General features: G+C 45.9%; 1 protein-coding gene across 2 annotated transcripts in view; it reads left to right on the top strand.

Moving 5' to 3' along the window:
- LOC122570198 (S phase cyclin A-associated protein in the endoplasmic reticulum) overlaps positions 1-13221 on the top strand; it is a 56460-nt gene extending 43239 nt beyond the window's left edge. Inside the window, exon 16 of one of the 2 annotated variants that reach the window (XM_043732216.1) lies at positions 13056-13221. In XM_043732216.1, the coding sequence (XP_043588151.1) occupies positions 13056-13120 (65 nt within the window). In that variant the 3' untranslated portion in view covers positions 13121-13221. Of the gene's footprint in view, positions 1-4228; positions 4393-13055 lie in introns of those variants that run through there. The other variant, XM_043732218.1, reaches the window with a different exon arrangement.

The following is a 13221-nucleotide window of genomic DNA, read 5'->3' as shown; positions in this document are numbered from 1 at the left end:
GGGACGTGTTTGTAGGGTCTTAATCGAATTTCGGTGGACAGAAATCGGAACGGACCAGTTACTTTTACCGGAGACCTTCCGTGGGACGTGCCGATGCTATTAAAACTCGTCATCGGAAGAGAAGCGACCGAACGATTCGGAGTAATAATAATAATTTTCGGTTTTCCAAGAACATCTTGACGCGTCGAAAACAACGTTCGATGCTAAACGTCGGGATATCGGTAATTGTCTTCGGCAATAACGGAGAACCGATATCCAGTCGATATTAAACCATTCAAAATCCAAAAATCCGAAATTCGAAAGGAAAGATGAAGAACAAGGACGGAAACTTATCGACAACGTGGAAACACTGTGAAAGATAATGAACGCTGGGAAGAAACGGAGGAAGAGACGCGTGAGTTACGTGGAGACGGAGGGGAGAACCTGAAGCCCGCAATTCTGCGAATAAATTAGAGCTACAAAATCAATCGCGACAATCGCGAAGAAAGAAGGTAAAGGAATAGAGAATCCGAAGAAAATAGAAGGGAAAAACTAGGTTTCGGTAGAGTAATACACAATAGAAGAACGATAGTACGAATAACTAAAACTAGATAAGGTTGTTGGTATAACTACGGTTTAAATATGGTTTAAGCACATATCGCGTACAAATAGAACGTAAATCGAAAGTCATCTTAAGCCGCAAAGCGGGGATTAGTAATAAATAAATAAAAAAGAAAAATTTACTGTTGAAGCGTCGTTATCGTACACGGTTTTGTTTCCCATCGATCCAGGACTTGGAAAACCTGAGCCCGAAGAAAAGGAAATGCCTGGATCGGGCAACCATGGAACGTTTAAGGTCTTACTTTCACTAAATCCTCGAATTAGTAGCCATCGAGGCGCGATGCAAGATAACGCGGATGTAGATGGCCAGGTAGATTAAGAAGCGACAGGCGCAGGCAAAGGCAGAGGCAGAGGAAGGTCGCCGAGCAGTTTAAGAAGCGAGCCGTGTCGAGAAACGCAGGGAATGAATGCAAGAAAAAGAGCGGCCTGGTCAGTGACGTGGCAGATGCAACTGTTCGATACGGGATTACCCTCTTCTTCTTCGAGCTGCCACTAAAGGCCTGTCTATCCTGCGCACGTCAATGATGTCACACGGTCTAAAGTATAATATATTCCGGCGAAACCGAGCGGATTTTTCAAAACAAAGAACTCACAGCGGGCGAAAGAAGAAGTCGTTCGCCGTGTAATTTCCGCCGCTTGTTGCTGCGAAATGGCTCGCGATACTCGAACCTTTCGTACCTCTGTTCCATTCTGATCGACGCCGATCAAACGTAAAAGGTGGCTTCTAAAAGCCAAATCTAAAAAATCCTCGAAAAACGATTCCGTATCCGCAAGCAACTTCGTTGTAGTAATTTACCGGTCGCGTCTTCCTTCGCCAGCCGCTCTCCGTCTTCCAAAGGAGTTCGCTACGCGAGGAAACTCCACACGGAGAAGCAATTTCAAGTATCTCGGCTGATGGCGGAGGACAGAGTTGCGGGCACCGACGAAATTCATCGACAAGAGCATAAATCAATTTGGTGGACTGGCGCGCATCACGATTTCATTAGGAAGGCCGCGATCGTACGTTCCCATGACACAAGTTTCGTGGAAGATACGTCTTGCATAATAGAGGGATGCACTTAGCGTTTCGCCACGGGAACCGCGCCGTGGCGAATCTCTTAACAAACACGCGGTAGTCTTCCACGAGCTCCACGGTGCATCATCCGCTCCATTAGACGTTCCCGTCGAATCGGCCAACGCAGTGGCGCGGCGGCGGCCGGAAGCTGTCGAGTCACTCACTCGCGCGCCACCATTCATCCCACTGCGTCATCACCTGCTCTTAACCCATTGCTCGTCCCATGTTTTAACAGCGTTTCGACCTCGATGAAAATTCAGCCACCGTCTATGGTTGATTTACAACTCTCCGTTCTTCGACGTTGGAGAACGTCAGGGAGGAAAGCGGAGGAAAGATCGTGGGCGGTGAGGAAAGCGAGTTTGATATTCGCGCAACCGTTGACGGGCTCTGTACTGCGCGGAAACTTCAAATTCGAAGATCGTTTCATCTTCTATGGCGGTGCGTGGCCGAAAAGTTACGCGTGTATCTTTGAACGTTACTCCTGTTAACGTTACTCCTCTTTCTTTTGGGATGCAAATTCGATTGGAATATTCGGTTAAGTAAGGAAGAAAAATCGAAGCGGAATGTTTCCTCAATTTCACGAGCATAACGACATCTCCACGACAATAATTTCGCTGTTCCGGTCATCGAGGCTATCGTTGCGCACAATGCGAAGACGCGTAGAATTCGGAAAAGCGTGTTTGTCGAACGCGACGTCTTCGAACGGACGGGTTCCGTTCGAGTTCTCCTGCCGGATGGCAATTCCCGATGGATAATAGATGACCGCAGCGAGGCACTCGTTCTAGACGGTTTCGATTTCAAGGCAGGGGCCGATACGGTGGGAAACCGTGGCCGAATGATTGCTATACGCCACGCGGGGGAGTATGTACAAAGGGTGCAGTAATAACGCGACATTATGCTTTATAATGTGGATCATATTCCGTTCTATCGACGATCGTTAAAGGTGACAAGCGTGAGAGAGTACTCGCTAAGCGTTCGCGGATCGTTTTCATAAAAAATTCACGATGGTCCAAAGGAATAATGCACTTTCAATTATCGGCTGAATAACGTACTTCGTAACAAGTACACGTTCACGTTTTTGACCGTTAAATTACACCGATCACGATGACCAATCCTGGTAATAACTGTTGCCACTCGGTATCGCTAGCTAATTCATGCACGATGCATAAATCGTGTATGCTTCGTAAGTTTTCGAATTGCTCGCACGTTTCCCCAAAATACGATTTCACGTTGGTTTCAAAAACAGCTTACGAGTACAAACGTACAGCTTGCAATATATATTTACATAGACGAACAAATACATAGACGAACGTGTCTTCTAAATTCGTAGAGATCGTGACCATCCGTCGATAGATCAAAATTTTACTCACGAAATCTTATCTAACGATCTACAACTGAACGGCGCGCCGGTTGGTTCAACGCTTGTTGAACAGAAGCTCACGCGATTTTTCACCTCGCCTTAAACGACGACCGTTGCCGCGCTTTCCATTAATCTACGCCTCCTTGCCCTCTGAGTTTCCCTTTCCGGTAGAATAGCTTCCGTTCGAGCAGAATCCTACAAGAAATCACAGTACGAGAATGAATCTGTTTAAAGATCGTTTCTTGCGTTTATCACGCGGTACTTCGTTTTTAATGCGATCTCGTCTAACGATCCGGCGTTTATTCCTTATTTAGCTGCGCTTAACTCTAATTATATGCATCGTCAATGTATAATATATCGTTGATGTCGTTGTTTATCATTGTTGCAGCTGTGTGCAATGTTTATCGTAAAAGCATAATTTATTTCACGAAATTCACTTTGGATTCGGTCGCTTTAAAAGAAATACATTTACTACAGGTAGGTGATATTTCAATTGTCCTACCGTTTCAATCGATATTTTGGTCGACTGTGCTATAGTTATAAAAATATCGAGATAAATAGCAACGCCTTCGCGGAATATCGCAAGGTTTCGTTTCATTATGCAAATAAATTCAAATATTTGTACGTTTCTAATTAAACGATATCCCAGTTAAAATTTATTGTATAAATATGTCTGTTTAACACAAGTGGCATGCATCGGATACAGAAATTAATTATTTACGGAAGAGACATGTTTTACGTCGGTGATTGCTGCTTATCGGGCGACTAAACCTACTAATTTCGATTAATAATTGTGAAAACAAATGGGAAAAGTTATGTTGACGCTAAAGTTTCTCGCGAAACTTTTCATTTCTCTCGATATACGTTACGACAGCTAGCAAATAGAGACAACAGAAATAAAAATGAAAAGCTAGAGACCAGTAGGATGTAAACCAAAAAGTGAATCCGCGTAGAACAAATCTGATCACGCACTGTGGATTGCGTAAAACCGAGATTGTACCGGTTAGTTAAAAATATTGTCGCACTTTCCTTCTGCCGTGTTAAAATGAACAGCGGATTTTTTTTTTTCAACGAGAACAAAAAAAAAAACGAGAAAATTACGTATCTTCCACTCTGCTAACAGCGTTATTCGTCAGAAAATACATCGATTTTCCAGCAACTCGATCATTTTCCTACGGAAGATATTTCTTCGAGTAATTCGTATCTTTTTTCAGACATCGTTTGTTCCACAAATCTACGTTTCAAGTAGCTGGGAAAATTCGGACGCTCCACTCGGCTCCACCACCCAAGGTTCGAGTTACTCGAACAGTTCAAATAATACTCGCACGCCTCTACTAGCAACGACTGCCCTATCGTTTTACGTTAATAACCACTGTCACAACGCTTACCTATCGAATTTGCGATTAAATAAACCACAGTCGAGTATACGTACCAGTAAACGAATCGCATCGCGGTGTTTTACGTTCGTCACCGTTACAAAAAGCGTAGCCCTTCCTTTCTTACAGACCTCCCTTATCCGTGGCATCTAGGCGCACGCACGAGAGGCCAGGAAAACACATGGAGATGGAAATATCCGGGGAGGATCGCGTGGTCCCTGAATAATTAGTCGATTGTCCCGTCCGTGGCCGGAACCGAACCATCAATATTTTTATTGCTGGCCGACCCCCGTGAAGCGAAAAAGAGGGGCAGGAGGTCGAGCGCGCAACCCCTGCGGTTCCCTTCTCTCTTTCCCTCTGCGTGTCTCTGTTCTTTTCTTTTCTTTTTTTTTTTTTTGCGCGCGCGTGTCACGGCTCCTAAGGGTGGGCGATGCCGGCTAAGTGATATCCTTCGTACGTGATGGAGGGGGCGACATCACGCAACGCGGTTCCAGGATCCTGTTTGCGAAGAATAGATCCTGCCAGGGAGAAAAACTGCCACGCTACCGAGACTCTGGATAGATTAATGGATCTTGAGGACACTCGTCCTCGTCCGCATCCGACGAGTCGTCTCGAGCACGGAACGAACCAACCGACCGGAGGTGTCTCGAAACGCGCCTGGAGACGGCGATGCTCGGCTTTTGGAGCCTTCCGGATCGCGGGGTTCTCGCGGCTCGAATTGACCACCGGTGTGGAAAAATCTGCACGAATCGAAACGTTAAAGAACGAACGAATTCGCGAGAACGCTTATTATAGATTACGGAGCGTTAGAGCGGTTGCAAGCTGGCGAACGGACAGAGTCGCGGCACGTGACGTCACGGTAGCGTCAATTAGGCGTCACGTGGCCGAACGACGCCACGCGTTATTTGTCAGCGTCCCCGGGAGAAGCGTGCAGTCAGTTCCTGCGAACACGCAACGAGAAATTCTCCACCTCTTCCTCTGGGAATAGCGTTGTGTGGCTGAGACACAAGAAACAGAGAAAGACGCGAAAGCTTCGAGTTACCGTCGATCCACGAATTCCTTCTAGCTAACGCTAAACGATCCTTTCCATTTTCTTTCCGCGAATCGCTGTTTTACTTTCGACTCCACGTTGTTACTTTGTCGTTCGTCCCCGTTTAAGGCCATCGAACGCTATTCTCCTTCCTATCGACGGTCTTCTTCCTCCAAATAATCTAAAAGTTTCATCGGACTCCTCGAGAAAGAAGAAAACACGCAAGCACTCGAGTACAGAGATACGGAAACTCTCGGACGACCGATTAATCCTCGATGCAGCGCGCACGGCCGTTAGGACGATCTACAAATTCTGAGCAGCGGCTACAACCTCTGACACAATGCAGGCTGATTGGAAGTCACGTGTCGGTGGCAATGAATTCGAATATCGAGGTCACGTGTCGAGCCGCGTTTCCGTGAACGACGCAGCCAAAAGTCACCCCTAAATGCGAACCCCTAAAATGCACCCACCCTCTAGCCAACGTCATTCCGCGTGGCTTCCAGGAGGAGGAGCCCGTTTCCGTGATCAAACATCGAGATAGCTGCGCGCTTGATTTCATCCTTCTCTTCATACGGGTATTTTGCAGAGAGACATTGACTCCTGCAACTGTAACTCCGACAGGTAGTACGAAGGATAATTTTAATTTGTAATTCGACAGTGCCGTCTTATAAATTCGGATATTTTTATTTAAAAGCCTTATTAAGGTTGGCGAGTATGATGAAGAGTAGCAAGGTATTTCCAGATCGGTGAATCGCGCGAGACTAATTGGATGACTGACACGTTCGTTGGATTTTTAACGTTGCTCGGTCGTCCTGTTCACGGAACGTTACTTCGACATCTCGGAGGCTATTTTGCGCGAACAAAGATCGAAATACAGGAAAAAGTGTAACGCACGTATCGCGCGAGAATGAAATTTGACTGGATCGTTGGTCGTCGAAGTATCGTGGCAAATTATTCAGGCCTGATATTTTTAAGTGGCAAAAGAGGTGACAGAAACGTGTAAACAGGGGCAAAAAAGGAAGAAAGATAGAGGGTGGTAATGAATTAATTGACTTGTGGCGACGCGTGGCCGGATGCGCGGTAGATCGTCCCCGACTTCCGGTCGCGGTGATTCTTTCCTTTGCCGACGTGGTTCCGATCGAAAGCCACAAGAACGCTCGAAAGCAGGACAAAGCTTCAACGTCGTTCATTGTCCTGGAAAATATTTATCGCGTCCGACGTCGAAGGGTACGAACGACGTGGAAGCTGGATTTCTTGAAATCCTTTTGCTTCCGTTGCTCCTCCCCGCTATAAATCCTTTATCGTACCGGCAGCGTGTTACCGCTTACGATTCGTACGTCCGCGTGCTGAGACACGCTCTAAATGGAGTCATTAGTACGAGTATCGTCGTGCGTCGTCGATCGGTGAATCAGCCGGAAAACGATGCCGCTTGTTAGATACAAGGACAGAAAGTTCGAACCGACGAGGAAAATTAACCGACTAAAAATATGTCTATGCTATTACCAATTAATACGATGCGATTCTAAACGACTCGTATGTATAACGCTTCACACGATTGCGTGAAATAACACGAAAGCGTGTAAAGAACGGTCCGTACGATCGAAACTCAAAACTAAACGAGGCCGAGCGAAATAACGCGGAACAATGGAAAGATTTTGGAGTCGATAAGCGACGCGAACTCATCCATCACGAGCCACCGCCTCGCACCTTCCAATCTACGATATTCCAGAGGAAACAAAAAGAGAAACACATTTCGGAATAACAACTGTCACTTCCGTCAAACGACAATCCCGCCAATTCAGCGTAAAATGGTGCAGCGTCGCGGCTCTGTATTCCTTTCACGGGACTCGCGCCTGGTGGATTTATTAGGCGTAGCCTGGACTCGGTCGGTTTATCAACGGCGCGATCTCTTATCAGATGTACTCGCACGTGAGTGCCTCGGTGGCGCACGAAGAGGCGAGAGGTGAGGTGAGGTGAGGAGAGGAGAGGAGAGGAGAGGAGAGGGTGGCACACGCTCGATGGATGCCATATGGCCGAGAAGGGCAGCTGTTGATCGGATCGTAGGCTCATCATCGTCACTGGCCCTAGCCAGCTCATGCTCGCCGTTTCTACTTGATTTGCAGATGGCACAATTTGTATGTACGTTCTCGCGTGGGAGGATGACGCAACGATTCCCGCTTTCTGATAGAAATTCCATCGTGACGAACGAAACGTGGTGATTACACGCGATGAAAGGGAAACGTTTTGACACGCCAATTGTCGCACGAAGTGAGATTCCGCCTCTTTCGGTTTTGTCGGTAAACGCGCGTCTTCGCGAAGTAATTTCGTGAAGGTAAGTGAAGAAAAGAGAGAAAAAAAGAAGAAAAACACTAAGAGAAAAGGAAAAAACGGGGGAACGAAAAACGCGAACCAGTTTACCCGTTTGATTTCTCAGGTACGTATCGACGGGGTAAGATAAAAGCGTTTGGAAAGCATACGAAAATATTAACAGTTGCGCGGAGTCGATAAAAGAGATAACGCGAACGATCGCGTGCGTGAAAAATACGAGAACAAGCATGATAAAACGCAACGGATGCCCTGTTTGCGCAGATAATCCCTTTTTGATCCCTTTCATGTTAGCAAACAAATCCATTCTCAATGCTCTAGCAAAGCTTTGCAAACAGATGATTTGAAATCCGCGATCGCGTTCTAGAGCCTCCGTTCGACCGTAATCGCGACGTATTGTAAATTGATTCGCCGTGAATTGATTCGTTCGTCGTAACGAATTTTCAAACGGTATCCGATAGGTACCGTTTAATTATCTCTGTTATCCTGCGTCCTAATTCCGTGGCAAGAATTCGAGTACTCGCTCGTTTGTAGGACAAACGATTGCTAATCACGGATCCCATTTAAAATATACAAATCGCATAATATTCGCGGTGCCATTAGCTAATTACCTCGGGCATCGTATCGTTAAATATAGCAGAGAGATAGAAAAGAATTTATGTTCCAACGATTATAAATTACCGTGACTGCAAGCATGCGGTATAATTAAAAGAAAATCACCTTGAGTCGTGTATGTAAATGGACATGTCGCGGCAACACGAACGACCATGCTGTGTAACGCGTAAACGCGGCAAAGCACGTAACGATTATACGAATTTGCGTGTTAGGTGCTCGTCTGCGTTCTATCCTGGCACACCTAACTATCCTGACATCCCTTAACCGTTTGTTCAACCCCTGGCCATCCCGTGGTCAGTCAGCCAGTCAGTTAGTCGGATCCTTGCACGCGATGCACGCATTTGATTCCCCGTTTGAACGACCCGATCCGCCTATTTATTGCTCGTCCGCGTTTCAAGCTTCCTGCGTTGATCCGTTTTCTTCTATTCGATCGTCCAATTACGCAGCTCGTCGTCGATCGAAGAAAGATCGACGTCGAAACACATCGAACGAGCTTTTTCCGATTCTTCGAGATACCCGAAACGAGAACGAAAGACGAGAGGAAGGCGGAACACGAGGATTTCTCCGAGGTTTTTGTCTACTGGCGACGATTACGGCCTTTGAGCGTGAAAGGGAAGCCAGTTTTACTGGTTCACTTTGCAGATGCGGCTGCAGATGCAGCTGGTAGGATGGCTGCATCTATATAGATAAAGCAGTTATGTCTATATGTCGTGTTTCGAGACGCGGGACCGTGGCTTTCTCTATCCGGCCGACAAAAGGGCAGCCACGGATAAATATGTAACTATAAAAAAGGATAAATACTCACGGTCAAGAGTCAATATTGTGAGAGAGTCCCTGTCAGACATCGTTGTGTCTGAGGTGGATCCCGTATTTAGGAAGCACCGCGCGCATTTTTATCCGCCTTCCAGGAAAGCATTTTTCGACCTCATCGAACCCCTCGGCGAGAAAAATATCTTTCTTCTCTTTCTCTTATTTCCATTTAAACGTGGTCGTACAAATTTTTAACCTGACCGTCGTGTGTCCGTGTCACGTGTGTCCGTTCTATCCTCTACGGCTGTCTATTCCACGCGCGTCTGTTCGATAAACTTCGTTGATCTTAAACTTATCGTTATCGATCAATTATCGTGCCAACGATAAGCAAAATAAGGACGAAATTATTCGTCAACGCGGAGATATCGACGATGATTGTGATGTACACGCGTTACGTTCGTACGGCTGAACATTCCACGAATACGTTGGAACGTTACGTAGTTGTAAAATATCCATAACGAGCGTGGCAAGAAGATAACGAAATAAGCTCGATCGATGCAAAAGTTTTGCCGCTAAAAGCTTTCGGATCGCTGGTAAATTTGTCACTGACCGATTATAGCGGACAAAAAGAGAAAGAGCAAAATAATCGTCGGTTCGCATTAGGGATCCATTACGTGGTGGGTCACGCGTCCAAACACGTATTAACCCCCATGGAGTTTTACGTCACGGCGAAAGCCCTTCTCTCCGCGCGCTAGATTAAGCTTGTCAACCCAGAAACCTGCTGCGCTTCGCGCTCTTCTCCCCTTGCTTTCTCGATTCGTTACTTCCGACGTCAGATCCTCGTTCCAGATTCGTTTGTTCAACAACCTACGCGTTTTGCGTAAAAAGCGCACGCTAATCGTACGCGGGTACGCGCGTCTCCAATACAACGAAGAAACGAGCGGTCGCAATTATTCTCTGACGGTACGCTTTAACTCGAACTTTTTGTCACGTTTGTTGGCATAATCACCACCTTTGGTCCTTCGCCAGCTTTCCACCTGTTCATTAGGTGACGCATTACCTTTTTCAACGAGTTCATCCCGTGACTTTTTAAGCAAAATGACTCGATGCGGTACTTTCGTTCGACATTTGCGACTTTAATTTCTCGCTGTTAACGCAATCTATTATTTATCCTTTGGCTGACGTTACATCTTCCTTAATATTATCCCGACACGTGTCAATTTATCTGCTTAATTAATCACCTCGTAATGACGTTTCTTCGTAACAATGTTGCAACGTCCGCTCGTTCAAGTTCAACGTATCAATCGTTCAATGAAAATTGAAATCGGCAACAACGACCTTCTTCTTTCTATTTAGACATTTAGAGTTCGTGGATCTTCGGCAAATCGTAATTCCACAGCGGCATCCTTCGCCGATGAATAATTTACGTCAGCTACGAACAGTTGGGAGAAGCGACGCGTGATTTTATCGAACGTAACGCGATCGTTCTTTTAATTACGATATGGAAACGCTGAAAACTTATTGGTCCCTGCTAGACGTATCCATTACACTGGCAGGGTCGCGAGCCAAAATATTAACCCCTTGCTGGTTCTACAGCAGCCCTTGCTTGGTAGAATGGGAATCCCTCTGTCGCCTCGAGCCAAGTACGAACATTCAAGACTGTATCTCTACCCAGATGGAAAATTTGATGCGTTTCGTGTTCGTAGAAAAATCTTTCGACATATATCATTACCGACGTGGAGTATTATTCGTCTTCGCGTATTATTTCGGTATTATATTTGTAAATGTATTTCAGGATTTCTTGTATTTCGATCTGCGCTCCTCTCAGGCTTTCATAGACGACTTATCATAGAGCTTGACGTTCCATCTCGGCTGCGTTGTTCCCACAGTGACGCGAAGGTATCGAGATCGAGATGTAGATGCTCGTAAGTAAATTTAAGAGGCGCGATCGCATACACGATCGAAAATAGAAACGGCCGTTAGTCTCGTAGAACGATCTGTGCTGCGTTCGAGCTATTATTTCCGCAGAATGCAGGTGTTGCCTCCGCTAGACAGGACTAGAAGTCCTCGAGTGGAGTGGCATCCTACCCTAGATCAAAGATCCGAGCCGCTGCTCCATTCATCTGCCTAACTAGCAGCCTGGTCGAGTGTGCCGTTATATACCGAGTGACACTCTACACCTCCCGCAGTCACCTTTCATATCCCTCGTTCCGTTTGCTCATCGACGTTCACGATTCATGGCCGAAGACTCTGTTTCAACGATTCGTATATATAACTTTTTATTTAGCCGAACGTCGCACGGTTCGCGTTTAGTCGAATCGACGACGTCAATTTTAACCGCACTCTTCAATCATATTTTGCTATGCAACGATACCAACACCTTTTTACCTCTACATTGTTTCGAATAATTTGTTTGAGTGAAGTAATAGGTGTACTTTTTATGATTTTATCGAGCTTTCTCGGCTTAAACTTTATCGTAATGATTATATCACAGAGTTCTTCGAAAACCTACATTAATCCGAATTAATCCTGGCAACCACCCGAGTAAATAACGCAAAGTAATATCCGAAAAAATAAATCTCAAGTTTCGATCGCCAAGTGGAGTAATTCCTTTTCGCTTTTAACAGGTTCGCGCTTTAGCGAGTAGTCGCGAAGCCTCTGCCGGAGAAAGTAAGAAAATTCGAAATTCAGAAAGAAACGCACGATCGTCCGAGTAAACGAGTGATCGTTTGGAACGAAGAAGGTAACGCCTTGCCGAAGAAGAGGCCGGCGAATCTTCCCAACGACGTGTTCGCAACCTAAAAACTCTTCCGAACGATAGAATGAACGTCAACGTGAAAATTCGTATCTATCGATCTGCAGCGCGAAACCTGCTGCCGCTGCTGGATTCGAAATTCGAAATTATGTCAATCACGGGCGAGATGCCGTGGCGGACGAAAAAATTAGCGCAGCACAATGCACGGGACGGCCGCGGTCCATCGAGTCGCAGAATCATAACGCTTTCATCGGAATTCCCTTTCTGCGATCGCCATTCGAGCCATGAATTATTATCCTCGGGCGTGAGTCGCGGGTTTAAGCGGCTCTGGAAACGGCCGATCGATAAACTCGGTCCGCGCAAGTCTGTCGCTTTTACGGTAAATACCAGTCCACCCCCGCGTGGAATATCGAAGTACGCACGCGTGTACACGCGTGCACCTCGATACACACCTGCAGCATCGAGTTCCCGGTGACTTCGGGGCAGGCCCATCCCCCGTGGCCACAGGATTCGATCCAGCCGAAGTCCTTCGACCGATCGTCTATCCCTGCGACCGCCTTCTACTCTTAACCCTTCATTTTATACGCGTACCAAAAGGGAGAGTCGTTCGCCTTAGCGCGGACGCGCGGATTTGCTTGCGCGTTCTTTAAAATCGCAATTCGTTCGACCACGACGTGCATCGACGCGGAGCAGAAAGCTAACGCGATCTCTTCGTGGCGGATTAAACGCGAAAATACCTAAACGGCTGTCCGTTCGGATCGTTGTATTCTTTACGATTCTTCGTCGTCGTTCTACGTATTTAGGTTTTCTATTCCTTCTCGCAGAGAGGTTTCTCGTCGAATCATCGATAGGGAATTAGGATACTGGAAGGAATTTTTGTCACAGCCGGTGGATAGTAGGAAAAGATCGTATTTGAACGCGATAGGTGTCGTCCGATAGGCGAGCAAATTTCTACTCGTTTTGGCTCGATATGGGCAGAATGAAAGTTTCAAATATTACGGATACATCGGCGCATGGAAAACGGCGGTCTCGTTAGTAAAAGTTTAAATTTGATGGTCGAGGTTCGATCTCTGTGCATTTACAGGAATTACTTAGATTCGAGGTAAAGGTACTTACTTAAGAAGCATTTTGTTTATTTAAAGTGTAATTTCCAAAGCTTTTTAACTCTAAAAACTTGGAATTTCTTACAGGTAATGCAACGGCGAGAGAATTTATTCTGTTTCCGTGCACGGAAATCATCGGAAAGCTTTTCTAGTTTAATTCCTAGGAATAAAAAGGAAACGGTTAAAATTGAATGCCGCTTAAAACTGTTATCTCATTATCATATGTTAAAATAACGTAATATTATTACATAAA

Source organism: Bombus pyrosoma, linkage group LG8 (assembly GCF_014825855.1).
Source record: "Bombus pyrosoma isolate SC7728 linkage group LG8, ASM1482585v1, whole genome shotgun sequence".
NCBI lineage: Eukaryota > Metazoa > Arthropoda > Insecta > Hymenoptera > Apidae > Bombus > Bombus pyrosoma.
Note: the sequence above shows the minus strand (reverse complement) of the source record. Positions and strands in the feature narration are given on the sequence as shown.